The 20,492-nt window shown below is 49.5% G+C and overlaps 5 protein-coding genes across 5 annotated transcripts; 3 read left to right on the forward strand and 2 right to left on the reverse strand.

Annotated features, from left to right (window-relative positions):
• Nucleotides 1-2,358: 2,358 nt before the first annotated feature.
• Nucleotides 2,359-5,319, forward strand: DSM5745_05352 (putative beta-N-acetylglucosaminidase; the record flags this gene model as incomplete). The annotated part of the gene is made up of 4 exons (XM_026747368.1): nucleotides 2,359-2,408; nucleotides 2,498-2,616; nucleotides 2,666-5,154; nucleotides 5,206-5,319. 4 exons carry the CDS (start codon nucleotides 2,359-2,361, stop codon nucleotides 5,317-5,319), a joined length of 2,772 nt encoding a protein of 923 aa, XP_026604848.1.
• A 3,399-nt stretch (nucleotides 5,320-8,718) lies between these two features.
• Nucleotides 8,719-10,479, forward strand: DSM5745_05353 (uncharacterized protein; the record flags this gene model as incomplete). The annotated part of the gene is made up of 2 exons (XM_026747369.1): nucleotides 8,719-8,864; nucleotides 8,919-10,479. The coding sequence occupies 2 exons, from the start codon at nucleotides 8,719-8,721 to the stop codon at nucleotides 10,477-10,479; spliced, it is 1,707 nt and encodes a 568-aa protein (XP_026604849.1).
• Nucleotides 10,480-11,447: 968 nt separating this feature from the next.
• On the reverse strand, nucleotides 11,448-15,641 carry DSM5745_05354 (cleavage/polyadenylation factor CFT1; the record flags this gene model as incomplete). Its single annotated transcript, XM_026747370.1, has 9 exons — nucleotides 11,448-11,929; nucleotides 11,977-12,124; nucleotides 12,171-12,624; nucleotides 12,669-12,744; nucleotides 12,790-12,985; nucleotides 13,031-13,321; nucleotides 13,368-13,547; nucleotides 13,577-13,854; nucleotides 13,901-15,641. The coding sequence occupies 9 exons, from the start codon at nucleotides 15,639-15,641 to the stop codon at nucleotides 11,448-11,450; spliced, it is 3,846 nt and encodes a 1,281-aa protein (XP_026604850.1).
• A 296-nt stretch (nucleotides 15,642-15,937) lies between these two features.
• DSM5745_05355 (putative LMBR1 domain protein) lies at nucleotides 15,938-17,765 on the forward strand (the record flags this gene model as incomplete). The annotated part of the gene is made up of 3 exons (XM_026747371.1): nucleotides 15,938-16,487; nucleotides 16,533-17,543; nucleotides 17,587-17,765. The coding sequence occupies 3 exons, from the start codon at nucleotides 15,938-15,940 to the stop codon at nucleotides 17,763-17,765; spliced, it is 1,740 nt and encodes a 579-aa protein (XP_026604851.1).
• A 69-nt stretch (nucleotides 17,766-17,834) lies between these two features.
• DSM5745_05356 (uncharacterized protein) lies at nucleotides 17,835-18,399 on the reverse strand (the record flags this gene model as incomplete). The annotated part of the gene is made up of 4 exons (XM_026747372.1): nucleotides 17,835-17,899; nucleotides 17,952-18,016; nucleotides 18,067-18,125; nucleotides 18,178-18,399. The coding sequence occupies 4 exons, from the start codon at nucleotides 18,397-18,399 to the stop codon at nucleotides 17,835-17,837; spliced, it is 411 nt and encodes a 136-aa protein (XP_026604852.1).
• Nucleotides 18,400-20,492: the final 2,093 nt, after the last annotated feature.

Here is a 20,492-nt window from a genome sequence, read left to right on the forward strand (position 1 = left end):
ATTTCCAAACTGAAACTCCTTGGCACTATCATGCAAATTGAACATCTCAAATTGACAAATTCAGAACTTGAGACGCCAAGGGGCATGGCCTCCTGCCTTATCCACTGTCTCACTCGCTAGTATCATCCCTAGATGTCTTCACCATCCAAATAGCTTTGGCATTGCACGTTCACGAGCATACTATGGAGTTTGTCATGGTGTCTGCACTTTTACATGACAGCTCTTAAGATAGCCAAACTATCTGCTTTTTGACTAGAGTACGCTCTCCTGCTGTATCCACTGTCTTAACTGCTTTGACCCTATTCGCAATTACCTGGATACTTCGCCTCACTTCTCTAAGATTATTATTCCTGGCAGCGAGTGTGTTGCACGAAGCGCTGTGGTTTGGCTTCAGCACTATAAGGCCAAGCTCTCTTCTGATAATTGATCCACGTCGACTACTTCGATGAGCGCTGCTCACACACCCGTCATACCACGCCCGCCGCACCGACAAAGCCTACCCCTACTTCTACTATGCCGGATTAAAGTAGATAAGGCGCATCAAGCTTGAAGGCAAGGTTATATAAGTGGGTTGCTACAAAGGTGCCTGATACGAGACCCGGGCCGACCCACGATCACTCGTAATATGGGCCCCTGGGGAACATGGTAGAGTGTCAGCTTGGCTCTTTATATCATGATACCAAGTAGCTAGACGAGATGTGAGGATGGATCGACAAAATGTAAAATAATAGGGCCCATACAGCGTATTGTTGAAAGTAGATAAACTAACAAGATATAACAGCAAAGAAGATCCATAATTACTGGGAGCCTTTTTCCAGGAAGTCACATTTTTTTGCCGTTCTTGCCTACACTCAGGATTATAATCGGTTCACGAGTAGCCTTGATGCTGAGAATAGCGCAACCATTCTCTCAACCTAAGCCGGGGCCAGTACACAGATATCTATTTCCAAGTAGGCTATAGTTTGAGCAGGGCAAGCTTTGAAAGGACAGAATCATCTTCGTCGCACAGTTAGTCTAACCCCAAGATAGATTGTGTTCCCAGCCGGTGATGTACAGATAATATAGAGTAGTGGGCAATAATAAATGCAGGCTAGTGGCAACCCAACGCTCGCCGATACCCAAAGGCTCTGATCACTGCTGGTACGAATCAAAGACCTGCCGTCAAGATAAGGACATCATGTAAAGTAGCATGGATACATTGAAAAACCAAAGCAGAGTGTAGCGATAAGAAGGAATACAACATACACTAAGTGAGCTCACACCCAAAGGCCGTCAGATATATCACGATCCACAGACAATAAACAATAGTCAGAAGCGGATTTATATATGTTATCATAAAGAGAAGTCATTGCTCGCGAGAGTTATATGGTTAGAATGGCGCTAAATTAAAGAGCAAAGTGGCATAGAAAGCTGCAAAGGGTTGAACAGGCGTCTGAAGCACAACCAAGCTTTTGAATGAGACTATTAGCAGTGTATGCCCAGGTGGTCACATGCTGAACCCAAAAGGGTATGCTAGCGTAGAGCCTGGCTAAGTTGATTTCTGCGGCAATAATCCAGTGTCGAAAAGTGACGTTGACGGACGCTAACCGAGGGTGGCTAGAGTAATTTACGCCGCAAATACACAAGAACATGGATGGAAACATCATATCCTTCATTCTCCGGCTGGCTACTTCTTCAGCAGGAATACCCCAGCTACACTGCAATGAGATATCAATCGGGGCAGCATTTAGAGTTATGACCTCAAGCTCTGCAGCACATGTGTCAAGCTAAAGTCCATGCATGTATTATTACACCTCCGCAGCTCTACGTCACGTGGGTGGATATCGACGGGTGGATATCCCGACCTGTCACCCCACACGTTCTCAGCTTCATCAAACGTGGGTTTACTGGATTCGAAACCACGAATGAGGCGTCATACCTTTGTCCAACTACGCTGGTTCGGAAATTAGCGTCTCGAATGGGTTACTGCTTTAGGGAGCTCACTACCCGTTCCTGGTGATTCTGGCGGGCTTACTCCTACGGTATCCAAGCAAGCTCTCCGCGGAGTCTGGACTGCGGAGTAGAAGGCCTAAGCCAGCTTCTTGTAACCCCGCCAACCTGGATGAAATGTCATTTGTTCCACAGCCGTAGCTCACTCGCCCCGGTCGCATCTCACGCGAGGTACTACTACTGAGCTAGTGTTGTTGGAGCTTAAGCCGGCTCAGGCTGTGTGTCAGCTTCAACCTTGCCTTGTCGACGTTCACTCTTGTCCTGACACGCCATTCCCCCGACACGAATTCCTGACCCGGCTCACGAAAGTGGGTCAGCTCTGAGAGATAGGCTCTGGCCTGACATTCCTCACGGGCGCCGGAGGCCAACATGGCCCCCAAAGAAGATGGGCTGCCCCCTGGCTGGGATAATCTCGACAGGTACGATTCTAGTCTTGGCGTTTTCTATTATCAAGTCGACTGCTATGACGGCTTCACTGTACATTGCTAACTCGAGTTCCCGTCGACAGGCAGATGGGGCAGCTCTTCATGATGGGCTTCGATGGAACGTCGGCCAGTCCTGAGATTCGCTCTCTCATTCAAAACTATCATCTAGGTTCAATCCTGTTGACCGCTAAGAACCTCAAATGTACTGGCTATCTCTATTTTCTCACTACACAAAACTGACCTAGAAATAGCTGCAGAGGATGCGACCAGGCTGGTTCTGGAGTTGCAGACAATTGCTCGGGATGCAGGTCATCCTGTGCCGTTGCTTATAGCTTTGGACCAAGAAAATGGTGGGGTGAATAGCTTGTACGACGAGATATATATTCGGCAGTTTCCAAGTGCAATGGGTATTACGGCTACAGGTTCAAAAGCTCTGGCTCATGACGTCGCTTTTGCTACAGCCCAAGAGCTCAAAGCTGTTGGAGTCAATTGGATCCTCGGGCCCGTGCTGGACGTCTTGACGAATGTACGAAATCAACTTATGGGCGTTCGCACCTGCGGCGATGATCCGCAAGAAGTGTCCCAGTACGGGGTGGAGTTTATGAAAGGTTACCAGCAGGCCGGCCTGCTAACTTGCGGCAAGCACTTTCCGTCGTATGGAAATTTGGAATTTTTGGGATCTCAAACCGACGTGCCCATTATCACGGAATCGTTGGAGCAGCTCAGCTTGACCGCATTGGTTCCTTTTCGCAACGCCATAATGAATGGTCTCGACGCAATGATGGTGGGGGGTGTTTCTATGTCATCCGCAGGCGTCAATGTCATGCATGCCTGTCTCAGTGAGCAGGTCGTTGACGACTTGTTACGAAAGGACATGAAATTTGATGGAGTTGTTGTTTCGGAATGCTTGGAGATGGAAGCCCTTACCCATAATATTGGCGTTGGCGGGGGTACGGTGATGGCCAAGAATGCAGGCTGCGATATAATACTGCTGTGCAGATCGTTTCAGGTACAGCAAGAGGCTATCAACGGATTGAAGCTCGGTGTGGAGAACGGCATTATCAACCGGGCTCGGATAGAGGAATCGCTACAGAGGGTGTTGGCCATGAAAGAGAAATGTACTTCATGGGAGCAAGCTCTTAACCCTGGAGGTCTGCCTCTGCTTACTCAAATGCAGCCAGCACACACTAGCCTCTCAACGGGAGCTTACAGCAATTCGATCTCGGTTGTGCGCGATAACAAGAACCTGCTACCGCTAACCAACGTCTTGAGCGCCGACGAGGAGCTCCTTCTTTTGACCCCCTTAGTGAAGCCTTTGCCGGCCTCTGCCGTATCCCGCTCGGTGACTGAGCAATTGGAAATGTCGGTGGATGCGGTAGCCTGGGATAGGACGGCTTCCGTGCTCAGTGGCGAAAGCGTCTTTAAGGAACTGGGAAGATCGCTCTCGCGCCATCGGAACGGACGTGTTCTGCACACATCATACACATCAAATGGTGTACGCCCAATTCATGAGAGTCTTATTGACCGCGCCAGTGCCGTCATTGTTATCACCGCGGATGCTGTCAGAAACATCTATCAACAGGGTTTCACCAAACACGTGTCTATGATCTGTAAGTCCCAGTTCACTCCATCAGGCGAACCGCTAGAGAAGCCATTGGTTGTGGTTGGGGCAAGTTCACCTTATGACTTTGCCATGGATGCGAGCATCGGAACCTACCTTTGCACATATGATTTCACGGACACGGCTCTGGAAGCACTGGTCAAAGTTTTATATGGAGAATTGACGCCCAAGGGCTCATTGCCGGGCTCCTTTAATCGGAGCCAGAAGCTCCACCAGGCAAGGCAACACTGGCTCGTGGAGAACTGGAACGAGGAGAGAGACTCTGATGCATTGGACGCACTATTGAAGACGATGAGCCCTGAGCTATCTGGGGCAACACCCGGTAGTTTTCTACTGCGGAGAGACGACATTGACGAGGCTCACTTTGTTGTCCGAAACAGTACGACTCGAGCCCTCTACGGCTTCTGCTCGACCTACTTCTTCCGAGCCACGGGCACGGGGGTTATTGGATCGCTGATCGTCGACCCATCACGACGGAGGCTCTCGATTGGGAATTCCCTCCACAACCGCGCCATCCGAACGCTTCTGCAGCGGAAGGGGATGAAGCGGTTCCAGCTCGGATCTCGTCTGCCCGGGATTTACCTGGGCATTCCCTCCGCCAATCCTATTGAGAGAAAGAAACGGCGGCAGTGGTTTGCGAATCTGGGCTGGAACACCGCCCTCTCTCGCCCCGTCTGCAGCGTTGCTCTCCGCAATCTGCAAACCTGGTCTCCGCCCGAAGGCCTAGTGCACAGCCTTCAGAGCGCAGACGCAAATTACGACCTTGTCCACGGCTGGGATTACGCCGACTCGATCATCGACCATGTCAAGACTAATTCCAGACAGGGCGTAATAGACATATACAAAATTGCTTTGGGCGGGGCGCCGCATTGCGGCATCATCCGGGCAAGAAGACCAAATGACGGGGCGATCCTCGGCAGCGTGGTTATCTACAACGAACGATCGAGCCTGGCGGAGCATATGCCCGCGATGAAGGTCACGCATGTGTCGACAGGGGGGATCTCGTCCCCAGTGATTTGGCCTTCGGTCGGGGAATACGCAACTCTTTTGCAGGGGTTGATCCTATTAGGCATCAAGCAGATACGCAAACAGGGCGCAGACGCTGTTATTATCGATTGTGTACGCTTCTCTTGATTTTTATGTATTTTGAGGTTTGCTGACACACTGCAGGTGGATGCAGACAGTAACTTTGACTGGTTGACGGAGATTGGATTCAGCACGCTGCATAGCTTCGAGGAAGTCAATTGCGATGCGGCGACATGGACGATGGTACCAGCTTCTTGATGAATTGAAAAAGAGGCGATTTTCTTATATACCCATTTTTGATTACTTTGCTATATACAAAGACTTGCATATATACTAGATAGTATGTATGCTGGCATGTTCATTTATGCACAGATTCTTCCAGCCCGGCTCAGGCATACTTCTCTTTTGCTGTCTATTCCTAGTCCTATTTGTGAGACAGAGAAATAAAGGAGATGTTGATCTGTCATTGAAGGTTGGTTGGCATCACGGATCCATGACTCGCGCATTGCATCGCCGACGGCTGGCGTATCAGTTTCCGGGCTCCCTGTAAGTAAAAAAGAACGAGGACGATCAGGATCAGGTTCCGGATGATCTGCACTGATCAAGCGCAGGAACGAGTATCCTGTCACCCCAGCCGGGGCCAGATTTGAAAGACGCTATGTGCGCTTCGTGGCGTCGCCCAGGATTGCGGTCAGCAGTCTTAGCTAGACGTCGAAACTCGACAGAGGTATCACAGGCAACCCGATCAATATACCACGGGTAAATTGAGTGACCTGACAGCTTGTCGTGAGCATGAAGAGATTGCGAGCTGTGAGGGATCAGGAACAAGCGTCCTATCGGATCATCTCCCTGATGTGCTCGCTATCAGCCGTGAGACGGATGCGTTTTCATCGATCGTCTGCGGCCAGTCGAGACAAAAAGCCATGATAGCTCCATTATTGGGTGATGCTTCGAGCTGGTCGGCCGTTTGCAGGAGGAAGAAAAGTGTGGGCTGGCACTGTGTCGCCACCAACCGAAATTTATTAATATTCAGTCATTTTTCAGCTTCTTACGGCGGCAGAATTTAATTCTGGATTCTCTCGTTGGCTGACGACGGAGATGAAGAATGTTGGAAAGCTGCGATTCCTTGGCTGGGGCCTGACGCAGCTTGGCGCCTCCGAACCTGAACTGTTGACGAGCTTATCAGGATCACTGTGCATGGCCTACGATCGGAGAGCGCCGTTGAATCTTCTGTGGCAGCGATAAACCCCTGCGCATCGAACACTTCCATTGTATTCTAGCAAGCTTCCTCGGCATGTCATTCCCTGACCATGCGAAAGGCCTCATACCTTTTGCCCCTGACGATGTACAGATGATGTACATGTACAAAGGACAGGGAGCTTGTTCATATTCGAGAACCGAAACACGGTTCCACATGATGTCAACGACGGGGACACAATAATAGTAAGAATGGTAATACTATACCGAGTAACAGCGATTGATATATTAAGAAAAGCTGTTATGCATGGCGCCAATCACATGCAAAAAAGGCTCAACGCATTCTAGAAACCTTCTGGAAAAGACGAGGGATTCAACCTGCATGGAAGCCATTGGGCCCGGTTTTGCTTCTGCTCTGCCGTGTTTTAGCCGCAGCTTTCGGATCAGAATATATCACGACATGGTTACTCCGTAGACCGCGGACTGCAAGGAGAAGAGTGCTGAAGCCTGAGTTATTGGCCATGGCCATGCCGGCCCAATCATTGCCCCTGCTCGCACTCGTACAACACAGCGAGAGACTGCGTGATAAAGCCCCGTGGCGATATTGAGCCTGAAGTAAGTCGAGAAAAAGCCACATGAGCTCATAGACTGGCTGCATCGCTGCTACAGGATTCGAAGCCTGGGGCAGCGCGGGAGCAGATCCAAATCCAACGGAGAGTTTGCGCTCAGGGACTTTCAGGGCAAAGGATCGAGATGCATGTCAGCCAGACCACCGCCGATCAATCTGCCCGCCCGCCAATCCAGTCTCCAATTCATGCGGTCAGCTGGAGGAATGTATGAAGACTTGCATACATGGCCAGTAGTGCAAACTGCAAAGAGGGTGTGTGCTGCGTTCATCGGTCTGTCATCTCCTGATCCATGGTCGAGGAGCTGGAGGGCTATCCAGCGCCCTTTATTGTTGCCTCCGGAGTAGGCAAGAAGGTCATTTAACTGTATCTAGCGAGGTTAACCTCCCTTAACCGAACATTATCTGGCGGGCATACCAACAATATTATTATCATGCAGATAATCCCTGCTAGCATGATGCTTCGTAGTAGTAATACGGCATGTCTGCAGCCATCATCAGGATGCGCTCAGTCTTGCTCGGCGCAGGACAATTTCCCCAGCCCTTTGAAGTGGAGCACTGTTAATAAACTTAGGTAGTGCTATCGGGGCGGGGACCTGCCTGATGCGGAAGGTCCTTAACGTGCCCGCAGGGCGTACCGAGGCTCAACCAGAGGGCTCACGGTGGTCAGGCTCACAAAGTATCCTGCTGGTTAATATTATAATAGTAATGACAATTCCTGAGATGAAAGCAGAGAGCCGTCTCCGGTCGCAGAAAGCGAGACTGAGACGGAGTGCGAATCTGGGACTGTGGACTACTCCGTATGGAGACGAAAAAGGGACTAGCCCGATCCAGCCGACGAACCAGAGCGGCGCGCGACTTAGACTTTTCCCCTCCTCCAGACTGAACCTTCAAGGCTCTCAGTCTCGCTCTCCACCAAAATCCAACATGGAGAATCCGCCCCTCTAACTACTCTTCCTCCTGGTAGGGATGTACAAAATAGTTGACGGTAATTACGGAAAGTCGAAATTTAAGGATTTTTTCGGTAAGGAATGATTCCTGACGAAAGAATAAAATCACGTGACTTGCCGCCTCCTAATCGGGTTAGCGCCGCGGTAAAATTAACGAGCAGAGCACGGCCAGCAAAGCGATAATTCTGACTTCACATACAAAATATCCCAGCATCTTATTGGCTGGCAGAAAAGCTTAGCGCCAAGCTAGACCCACTTTTGTAGCACGTGATTCATTACTTCGTCAGTAATGAATTAACCTCTGTCAGCAATTTCGGGTAAGGAATTATTCTTTACGGTAAATTGTACAACCCTACCTCCTGGGGACCTGGACAGTGGACACTGGACTCTGGAGTCTGGCCTAGTCTAGCTCCCAGAAGCGCGCTAACACTCCCCAGTCGCCGGCTCCGTCTGCTTCCCTGTTATCTCTGCCTTTATCGCCCTAGCGCTAGCCTCTCTCCGGATCGTTCTCCTGCCCGGGGTCTTTCGTTTCTTCTTTAGTTCCTCCCACTAGTGCGATCCCCACTAACGTGCTCTGCTGCAGTCCTGAGTGCTTGCTGACTTCGGGGGTGGCCGATCCACTCGGCGCCATTCAAGACTCAAGTCCTGGACGACATCGTCTTCTGTTCCTCTTCTGTATACTTTATCGCAGTCTCTCGAGCCTCTTTCTTCTTTCGCCGTCCTTGCCCCCCTCCCATGGTCTCGCAACTTTAACCCTCCTGTCACCTGGTCCGCCAGCGTTCACCGTCACTTCTTCCTACGCTTACAGATAGTTCCCTTCGTCCTTGAATAGCTTCTTCTATTCCTGCAGCTCATTTCCCCCAATTTCACTGCTGAACACTCACCATGGAGGGCTTCGACACCATGGCGATGCCCTACCTGGCTTCCCCTCTGTCTTTAGGGAATATCCAAGGCTCAGATTACCTCAATGCCTTGCCAGGCATGGACCTTCCCGACCAGCGCTCCAACTTTGACTCCGATACATTCGTTAGGTATGTAGTTCTTCTGTTTCCTGAGATATACCCTCTAATCGTTATCTCGGACAGCGGAGATGATCTGACGTTTACCCATCATACGTTACCCGCGGAAACCCTCAAGCGGTTCTCTTCCGGTTATGAAGACCCGTTCCCGGATATGGTGTCTCCCTTTGAAGCCGCCCCTCCAGCTGAGCCGCCTGCCGACTCGTCCATCGACCATAACAATAAGCTACTGAGTTTTTCCATGCCGGTATATCCGTGGAATCTACTAGACTATTCTTTTCGGCGCACCTCAATATCGATATCAGCTCAGCTACACGGCATGTTTTTTCTCGCCGAGTCACCGTGGACGACGTCTCCAACGGAGAATGCTCCGCCTCAGCAGGGGGCGGAATTGACCTGCTACCGGCGAAACCTATTTCAAATCACTGGCTCTGTGACCCTTCCTCGGGCCCTACGTTACCTCATCACAGAGAACGGCGATCGGATACCCATTGTCGCACAGGAACTGACAGTGTCCGCCACCGAGTCTGTCGAGGGCAACTCGGTCAAGATAATCTCTGTGCCATGGAAGACCCCCGCTGTAAATGACGCTGCCAAAGATGCAAACAGCAGTAGCAATACTGCCGCCAAGATCGAGAAGGAACCCCCAGCTATCCCACTAGACATGTTGACTGGCCAGGATCTTGATGCCGATTACGCCACTTTCCCAATCGCTTGGAAGCGCCTTCAATTCCGCGTCGCGACTGCCAACAACGGGCGCAGAAAGGAGCTTCAACAGCATTTTGTCGTTCGACTCAGGGTTATAGCAACCTTGTCCACGGGTATGAAAGCTCCGATTTGCGAGGTCCACTCGGGGCCGGTCATCGTCCGCGGTCGCAGCCCCCGCAATTTCCAGTCTAGGAAGGATCTACCCTTGAGTGGTAGTGCCGCCGCTTCCAGGAAGAATGCGCAAGCGGCTGCAGGTAGTCAAAACTCGAATAGTCTGACCGACAGAGCGAAGGCCGCCGGGAAAAGCAGCTCCCCGGAGACTTCGGCGTCGCAGCCGAACGTGGCTCCTTCGCAACAGGCTTCCCCGGACTGGTCGCAGATTACTCCTGCAGCAGGTGCCACAATTCCTCCTACGACGCTGCCACACCCATCAATATACTCGCAGTCCAGCCCAGAATTCTCGCGACCAGTAGAGACGCATCGACGGACGACCAGCGCCATCGCGGCTCCTATTAACTTATCTCTTCTTGACGACGACCCTCTTAGTCTACTGAATGGCGAAGGCCGTCCTCACACATCATTTGAGTCAAAGTCTCTGAGTATAGATTCAGGGAGACCAGCCAAGATGCGCAAGGTCTCACACTCTATACCTCATACACAGTCGAGAAGCACGTCCGCCACAGTACCCATGGTAAACACAACAAACTTTCAGCAGCACCTTGCCTCCGGCCTGCCTTTTGTGAGCGAAAGTGCCGATGTCCTATATGAATATTTCCCCTTGGGCTTGGAGGACTGGCAAGGGCCTGTCGATGCGGTGTATCGCCCACACGTGGTACACCACACAACTATGCCCCAAATGAAGTACGTTACGGCACGAGGCCAGAGCAAACGATATTTTGCTGCAGAGGACGTTTTTTGAGGGCGGTCAACCACATCCAATTTACGCTTGCGCTGAGTACGGCTGTGCTTTATATCTGCAATGATTCCTTTTCGTTAAGAGCACGTATCCATCTGGATGGACAGTTTCGGAAAACTTCACGTACAATGATTTGACGTCTTTTCTGCACATGTATGCTTCTCTACTGGGCGGTTTCGGTGGTGGCGCGACGGAGTCTACCGGATTACCCCTTTTGCCTTGTTTTTTTTTCTCTCTTCCCATACTCTATTTTGTCATATGTGAGGTCTGTCATGTTTCTGGCGGTATTAGGTGGACCATACTCATTCTCTTGCCTAGCAGATCTTGATGATCTTGGTAGGTATACTGAAATTCGGCTGGCCGTCAATGAACACTCCCCCTGCATTCGATAATCTTCGCCTCGTGTCTAGTACTTTTCTGAGTGTTCTTCTACCCTTGAACATATTATCATTACCTTGCATGGCCGGTTCTTTCTGACCGAGGCTGGGTGCATTGGGACGGGCATGGAACAGGTATACGCATTGATAAAAGACGGCAGGCAGCTTAACCAAATAAAACGGTGAAATTACAATCAAAGATATTTAATAATTCTTAACCCGATAGGTATATTCATGAATGCGAAGGGCACATTAAGTTGAGGCGAATCTCAACGTTATATAGCACAAAAATAGCACATACGACCATAGGGTGTGGAGAACAGGGCTTCCCGTCCGCTCAGCCGTACTTAAACCACACGCCGGCTGGTTAGTAGTATGGTGGGTGACCACATGCGAATCCCAGCTGTTGTATGTAGTTTTTTGCTAACACTTTTTCTCAATTTCTTCAATGATAAGTCCCTCGCATGGCACTCAGGTTCGCGGTGGAGGCGGCGGCTTTTGCCTTGTCTCTCGAAGTGGAAGAGGTTGACGGTTTTCTCGAAATAATGTACTACCAGACTGCAATATAACTACCTGAATCACGGCAAGAGTCCATTAGAGATATCCAAGCCCATTACCACCAACAACCTCAAGGTCAGCGCGAATCTCCCACTCAGTCGCTCCAACTCTTCCCGCAATCTCCGCCTTGCGCTGTTTGCTCATATCCAGATACTGCAGAAGCAGATTGCTATCGAGCATGCCTCTGCCAGCACTAGCGTCGCTCTCGACGGCGCGGTAGGCGCGAGGGTTGAGGCCGCACGGGTGCTCAAGGGTGTTGGTTAGTTGGGATTGAAGGGCCGAGAGGCGGCGGTACGATTCCTCCGGGACGCAGGTGACTAGGCCGATGGAGCCATTATGAGAGGTTACGAGGATCTGATGGAGTGGTGCTGCGCTGTCCATGTCCATGTCGTCCGAGCCGGACATGGCGCGCTCGGAGGAGACCAGGGTTCGTGGCAGAAGTGTCACGGAGGAGGCGAAGTTGCCCGTGTGAAACTTGCTGCGGTTCAGCAGTTTATCGCCGTTGGATGAGTTTGGATCTGCTAGGTTAGTAACAATGGGAGGAAGGCGGTCAAAAGTATCTCACCCTCAGGGTCGTACTGGAGTACATAGAGGTTACAGTCACTATCGGCAACGACAATGAATAGCTTATTGCCGTCGGGAAGAAAGTCTGCCGCCATCACCTCAAGATAATCAAGGTCTTTGGCGAAGAGACTCATTTTATAGGGCTCCTCCTATGGCCAGTTAGAGATCGGGTTTAGACCGAGATAAAAGACGTACCGAATACCCCGCGAACCAGATACCTTTCACTGCGTCTCCGAGAATACACATTCCGGTTCCTTTGAGTTCCTTTACGACGCTGACATAGCATTGCATATCCATGAATGCAACAGGCAGAAGGCTTCCGTCCTCTTTCAGACCTCTAACCATGCTCTTTTGGCCTTGCGCCGCGATCAGGAAGCCCTGGCCCCCAATTTCGGATAGTGCAGTAACAGCTCCCTTTACTGGCTCTTTGCCAATAAGCTTCAGTCTGCGATTCGTCTCCGGCTGGTCTGGGTCGGGAACCACTTCGATGACTTCAAAAACATATATACAGCCGCGAGACGGTATGTCTTCTCCGCGGGCCAGCGAAGTCCCCACCACAATCATATCCCTACGTTCGTGTGTGTTTTCAGAAACCTCTAGGCTCATGGTTTTCATGGCCATTATATGTTCAGCGGGCTCTAGTGGATAGCTTCAAGTCGTCAGCTTACACTTAGACCAAGCTGAGGAGCATACCTATCAATAACAGACCACGTTTTCGGACTCACGATCTTTAGCGAGCTTTGGTCCACCTCCGGTAGGAAAGAGATTACTTATGCTGGTTAGCTTTAGTCAACCCATTTTAAGGAGGAAATACCTTCGTTACGCCACTCCGGATGTAATTCATCATCTTCTGGTAACTTGAACTCAGATCTCTGGCAAGTCCCCAGTACATATGTGTCAAAAGCAGATGCGTACGCTAGCTTGTCAATCTGCTCGCCTATTGAGACCCTTCTTAATAACCATGGGTAGCCAAGCTGTGTTCCCGATGGAAATCTGGCTAAATGAAGAGCCTATCCCTAGTTAGTAATGATTCACCGGTCAAGAGGATAACGCACATTTGAGTCAAGGTAAACAAAACCCTTATCAGGGGAGTCAAAGCAACCCAGTCCCTTGGTATGGTCACCTCTCAGGCGAATAAAATGGGGCGAGGTTGATGCAGATCGAAAGACGAAGCCCGCTGAAGGCCCAGGCATGAAGATGCCGCTATGGCCTGAGACATTCGGTAAGGTGCGAATCGGCCCTGATTCTGGGGTGGTAGACTCTTTCAAAAATTTCAAGCCAGCCAGTTCTTTGGTGGAAGGCAAGAACGGCCTATACATAACCAGGTCATCATTTTCGGTTCGTAGCTTCTCAGTCAGCATATTCCATGTCACAAATCGACAAGGAGCATACAATCAAATAGGGGAAGCTGCTGTGATAGTCACCAAGGTCCGCGACAGACACTTGTATCACGTTCTCACGCGTAGTCGATCGTTTGGGAGGCTCAGTAGATAGGATAGGTGGTAAACAGCCGACCCCTTTGATGTCAATCATCAACCTTAGGTCGGGCAGTTGGAAAATCTGGTTGTCAGCCTACGTTCAGAGTGGTGTGAGGAACTTACAAAAAGCTGATGGTCCTGGTTCAGTAAAAAAAGAACTGACGAGAGGAAAAATCCAGTCTTATCACTATAAAGGCAGCCGGATAACCACTTTTGACTTGCAATGTCTTGGGGCACGGTCACTTCATCTAGATCTCCGCTATCATCCGCTTGGAGCAGGAGTAAAGTTGAATCATCACGTATGATAACCAAATAAGGATCCGCAATACTAGCGCTGACAGCCACTCTTTCATCGCTATCGTCCTCATCCCATACTGGATAAATTTGGGCCAACCCCAAGTCTGTTTTATTAGTGTTGGTTGAGTACTCAATGTGTCAAGTACTCACCAGCATCATAACTCCGGACCTCGTTTCTCAGAATCTGAACTACCCTATTTTTGCAGACTCCAACTTCTATAGTCAAGTCGTGGTTTGGATTGAACTCAGGCGCCGTGAAAGGTTTTAGCTCATCCTCAAGGATGAACACTTCGGACGACTCTGTATCTTTCTGTAGAATGACATAGTCGCGGTCTCCGAGCAGGGAGACAGTCCATAGGAAGTTTGTTGAATCTGTGGCCATTGATGTAACGTGATGAGGATCAATCTCCCGTTTCATGATCACCATTGCACCGCCTTCACCCGAGCCTTGAGCTGCAACTAGCTCAAGCACGTCTTTATTCTTCCCGAGTACAAGATCTCTGATGGGGCCGGGGCTGAAAAGTCTGTCATGGGTTTGCAAATCACCGAACGATGGCAGATTTTTAGGTGCTGCCATATTAGGCGCAGAGTATAAATCGTCTTCGTAAGCGTCGTCTTCACTTTCATCATTCGAAGTGTTTCCAGAGATAGACCTCTTTGGTGGGAGGCAAGAAGACCAGCCCAGTAGAACTGAATCTGCGTCCTCACTGCCGAAGAAGATCTTTCCGTTGCCGAGGAAAGCCGAAGATGATGCGGTTGAAGCCAGGAATTTCTCTGTTTGACTTGACAGGGGTTGAACCGATATTCCAGAAACTGATCTTCCATCAAGCTTGAAGCTTACCAGGGCCAAATCTCCTGTTGAAAGTGCCAAAAGAAGGTCGCCATTATGTTCAGAAAAGCGCTCCACAACACAATTCTCGAGACGAAGGCTCAAGTCGGATTGATCGGTCATGGAGAATGAAGAAGCTTGTCTCGAGAACTCATTTATCCCGACTGCATTAGTTTTCCCCGCCTGATCAATATGCACGAGTTCGTTTGATCCGATGAGTAGCGACCCTCCTACAGGAGGGGGGAGAGCTACCACCTTAAACAGGTCGCTAGGCAGTCTAGTAACAGAAAGTAAAGTTGTAGAGGCACGTTGTTCTAAATCAAGCGTAAAAACCGTATAAAAAACAACATCTTTTCGTTCGTGAAGTAGGGCATTTGAGGTTGCAACTTGCGAGTACAATATGCCAAAAGTTGGCTCCCTATATTCGTGGAGGAACGCCAGACTGATGGGGTGAATAACTGAAGGGTCCAATGCAGTCAGAGGTAAGACGAATGATGATGCGTATGGAGTTGTATATTCTGTGGCATTCGGTGCATGCTCGTTGCCGGACAAGTCATCCATAACCAAATCATCCCCAGGTTGGTGGAAAGGTATAATGGCAAGATTTCGAGCGCCGAACTGAAAAACCGCACATCGACTACTCGGATCTGCGCTTAAGATACTGCCGCAATTGCTCAGATCCGACACCCACGGACTACGGCTCATATCATCGCGCTCGTAGTAGTGGATGGAAATGGTTGCAATTCCATGGCGCTCCGGGTCCCATTCAATTAAGCTCAGTTTCGCATCCCGAAGAGCAACCAGTACCGCATCTCCGCCACTCTTTGTCTTTATTATCTTGACCCGACAGAGACCAGTCACGGTTCCGGGCAGCGGATATTCCCTCTCCAAGATCAGTTTGTGTCGGCTGATGTTTGTGTCCGGCGATACGTTGCGTAAAGAGAATATTTGGAGAAGCGACGTTCTGGCGACGACAAGATTGTTGGAATTCGCAGAAAGGAAAGGCACTGCCAGAGCATGAGTCACTCCTGTAGGAGGTGAGAGCTCAGTATAGCACTGCATCTCGGTGAAAGTAAGGAATAACCGCGGTATGAAGCTTATAGCCCTAAACTCTACGTCTTTGCTGTTTAGCTGTCCTGCGCGTAGGAGACATGGCTTGGTAGATTGTGGATTATGAGCAATCTCACAAGTAAGGGCATCAACCTGGACCCCATTGTTGAATGGTTTTAGTGAAAGGCGGCATATTTTTCGGGATCACACGTGATCTGTATTTATCCCTGAAGTCAATGATGTAAGATGATACTCAGATTGATAACCTTTGTGCAGCCACTTTTGAAAAGCATGCCTACCTACTCAGTATGGCTCTATTGCAAACATCACTGATCTGGGTCATTTACGCAGTTGTAGTGGCCATTCTGTTTGCCATTGCCTCGGTCTTTATTCATGTTTATCAAACTCCTTGTGATCGCTCGCGATCAGTGACCCTGACATGTACCGTTGCAATTGCAAGCCTTCTTGCGACGATTCTCTTACTACCGGTTGATGTCGCATTAGTCTCTTCCACCGTCTCATCTGCCGTGGGCCAACGAAGAGACTGGGCGACTCAAGAAGTCGTGGATAGAATCATCTTTTCCCTGACCCTTGTATATTATATCCTGTATTCTCTGGATATTCTTCTCTGTCTTCTTGTTGTCCCATTCGTCTATTTTTGGTATGAAGAGTATGACGAAGTGGCTGCTCAAGCAAGGGAGCAATCTTTCGGGCAGCGGCTTTGGGGTGCTTTCAAATATACACTGTCATTTGTTGCCATATCCATCATTTTGTTTCTCGTTGGATTCTTTGTGCCTATTGCCAGAGAGAATGGGAATAATGGCCTTGATTTCTTCAAGAATCTACTCGGCGAGAACCGTGGGTTTCCCCTCTCGCAGTCAAGTCTGTGCTAACTCAGATCAGGTGGCGAACGCGCTCTTACTTTTGCTCTCGGCTTGTTGATTACGATTGGCATGTGTGTCTATGTCATGTATACTTCCACAGGTCTTGCCGTTCTTCCTGTCCGTTTGATCAGAGGTGGTCCTCGGCTACCGAATGTTAGCAGTTTGAACGAAGCGTCTACTGTGCAGCTTGAGTCAAACAGGGAACGACAGCGCCAATTAGAAGGCCGCTGTGGAGGTAACCCTGAGCTTTTGTCGCATAAAGACCGCAGAGAACTAGACGCACTAGTGAGGGAAGAAAGAACACTGTTCAGGAGGCAGCGCTTACTACAGGAGGCCGATGGCGAACATCAGCCCTTCCTGATGAGAGCGTGGTCCAGATTTGAAGCTTTCTTCTGCCCGTTCAAACTATTAGTTGGATTGATGCTATTCCTTGTTGTGCTACTAATCTGGGTATCTATGCTCTTGACTGCCATCGATAAAGCCAAGAACTCATTATGCAAACGTCATTGTGGATATATCCTGGGGCATATCAACATCTTCAACCCAATTAACCAAATATTCGTACAATCCGCCAAAGTGTTTCCGATCGACTATGTGATTTTCACTATGCTTGCGCTACTGCTCTTCTCCGGCACGGTGATCGGCATTGCTAGCATTGGGATTCGATTCTTATGGATCAGTATCTTCCAGGTTCGGAAAGGCCATACTTCCCCGCAGGCCTTGCTTTTCATGACGACAATGTTGATGTTGGCGATCCTTGCTCTGAATTACTCGATTTCCATGATTGTCGCGCCCCAGTACGCAACATTTGGACCTCAAACATTCTGCGATCGATCGTCCGATACGTCCGGGATACATCTAGGCTGCACAGAAACCAGGCATCTTGTCAAGCCTTGCTCGGAAGCAGTCGATAATGATGCAGCCAGACGAGTGTGTACACCTAGTGTGGCTAGTACAGTTCTCAACAGGGTGACAATAAACTTTCCCTTTTTCGGTGCAATTTTCTTTTGGGGCCAATTTGCTTTCTTGGGTATGTACCTGATGTATCGGAAGACAAGTACTGATATCTACAGGGATCCACTTGCTTGCCCTGCTCATTGCTCTTCTACGCTCGCCGAAGCTGGACGAGCGGCAACTTGACGAGGATGCAGAGGAGGCCGAGGAGGAGGCATTGTTAGCAAGCTCTAGGAGAAATACGGATACGCGATGGCAGAATATAGTTGGTAGGGCGAGCAGACACGAGAACGTTTGAAGGATGTAGAAAAAGTAAGTAAAGCGACGGTCCAGCCAGCAGACCGAGATTTGGTTATAATGCTGCTAGCTAAGGCCTGATGCGATCGTTTAGCAGCGCAAGTGCGCTCTCGAAAGCCTTGACAACGTTCATGTCTGTACGGGAAAATGTTAAGGAGAATCTGTTTCACATCGAGGCGTGACCTACAGTGCCTTCTCTTTTTCTCCAAGCTCTCTTCTGAGTTCTGGACATGATGCATCTGCGTCCTGAACCTATAACTGCTCAGCATAACACGCCATATTCTTTACGAGAGTCAGCCAACCTTTTCAAAGCTCTGGTTTCGTCGTGTTCAACTGTAGTCTGGGACCAAGCTGTAAATACCTAAATGGTCGATGTCAGAGTACCATATTTCAGGCATTTTCAGGCCTAGTACCTGGAGCAGGTTGGTGATATGGTTTCGGAGCTCTTCTTCGGACTTCTCGTGTTGTTCCATCATTTGTACGTAATTGCTTTCGAGCTGAGACCAGTCAAAGTCTCGAAGGTCAAGCAGCGATTCATCCCCGGAGACAACAGACTGCTCAGCAACGGGTTTGCTTTGAGTCATTCCAGACTTGGGGCCAGGAATACGAGAGGGTGTTTTATCACCAGATGCCATATCTTTAGCACAGGATCTGCAACCAGCATTAGTTTTTGATAGCATACAGAACGCAGTACTTACAGCCAAGTCGGTAATCTGATATCATAGCCGTTTCTTGCAAGAGACGCCGGATATAGGCAGGGCGCTCGCTTTGCAAAAGAAGATCAGAGGGAAAGTGAGGAGGTTGTGTTTACTGAGTTGCCAGTCATTTGATGTTCGGAAAATCTAATCAAATGCACATTTGAAACTGCAGCTTACTGTTATATTGATCATGGGAACTGTTTGCTTTCTTATGTGCCATAGCCAGCCGTTTGGGTGGCTTATCTGAGCTGTGAAAGGGAAAGTGCTACCCTACTTTGTAGTTTATGGAATCATGCGGTGCCTGAGGCACCATCAAGTGACGTCTACCGCCGACTCACTGCGAGGGAAATCCCTCCCTCATTATGTGCTCCCTGCCTCCTAACTCATCAAGCCCATTCACCTAGGTAGGCGACTTGTCGCAGTCCCTGCCAACGATTCCGGTGACCACTTGAAGCAACGGATGAATTCATCTATTTAATGCAGCCCTTCCAGTCGATATCTATGGGTCCGAAACTCAGAAGCCGGACTATTGATCCATACCTGATGAATCGGGATTCCGAACCATCGCCTCAAAGTAAAACTGAACAACCTCATATTTCCTGAAATGAGTTGCGACATATGTGCTCGTACTCCAGCATCAGCATTCTATTGCCCAACATGTGCTCGGAACCAACTCTACCAGCTACGGATCGATAACGCCAGCACCATTTTGGAAAGAGAATACCTAGGTCAGCAAATCGAAGCTGCTTGTCGACTTCACAATCGCGGAGATGTGAGTGGGACCATCGACTGGGGAAAGCAACACTGGACTCTCCAGAGTATCCACAACGAGCAATCACGATCGGCTGCAAGGATAGAAGTTATGAGAGGCCATGTTAAAAGCTTGCAATCGTGTATCAACGATTTGCGTCAAGACATCTCACAGCGGAAGATAAAACTAGCGAGACAACACTCGGATTCGGACTCCGCTATATATCAACTTTTGGACAGGGAGGCGGGATCACTGAGCAATATTCGAAACAATATCAAAAGGACCGATCACATCTGGCATTCCAGCCACACCAAGACAGCTGAAGCTCGGATTTTTCTATGTCGGGAAGCCGCTAGCCTCTACGGTTTGCGACAGAGAGTCAGGAAGAGAGACACCGTAGGAGGTCTCAAGGAAACATACACTATTGGGGGTGTCGGTATACTTGATCTTAGAGAACTGAATGGAAAGTTTGTCTCTCTTCTGTTTGTGCAAACACTAATGCCAAACAGGCGCTACGCCAGAGCATATCTCGACGTCTTGTTCTCATATTGCGCACATTCTTGTGCTCATTTCTAGTTATCTGTCGCTACGGCTCCCGGCGGAGATTACGCTCCCACATAAAGATTATCCGTTGCCGACCATTTACACCCCCTTTGCGTCCTACCTTCCAAGGAACCCTCATCCGTTGTCCTCTGAGCTACCGGCTTCAAATCAGCCTCGACCCCGTCCACTTTGCATTGACAAGTCTCTTCCGAAGCTAGCCAAGGAGGACCCTGCGGCTTATGCTCTTTTTATTGAGGGGGTCACACTACTGGCCTGGAATGTGGCTTGGCTTTGTCGTAGTCAAGGACTCAGTTTAGGGTCTGATTCATGGGAAGATGTCTGCGATATTGGAAAGAATTTATGGCAGCTTCTTGTGGCACCTCCCGGGCATTCATCTAGTCTGGCAAGAGCCCTGGCTGGACGCGACTTGCACACAAAGACCAAGACCCTTAAGGAGTCCCCAAAAACCACAATTCAGCGAACAAAATCCTTCCCCATGCTTGGTCACTATTCGCACGGCACGGCACACTCTTTCCTAGGCGCATCCGAGGGTACAGAATTCATTCGAAGTTGGAAACTCCCAACCCCAATAAAGGTTATTGACAGGCTGAAATCAACGCTACTTGGTGAAATGACCAGTGCAGAGTGGGAGTTGTTAGAAGAGGATGAGTGGGATGAACCGCTTCAGGAATCATTTCCTCCGGTTCCTCGCGAACCCCTTAATGGCTCAGATGTG

This window comes from Aspergillus mulundensis (assembly GCF_003369625.1).
Source record: "Aspergillus mulundensis strain DSM 5745 chromosome Unknown scaffold_4, whole genome shotgun sequence".
In the NCBI taxonomy this organism is placed as follows: domain Eukaryota; kingdom Fungi; phylum Ascomycota; class Eurotiomycetes; order Eurotiales; family Aspergillaceae; genus Aspergillus; species Aspergillus mulundensis.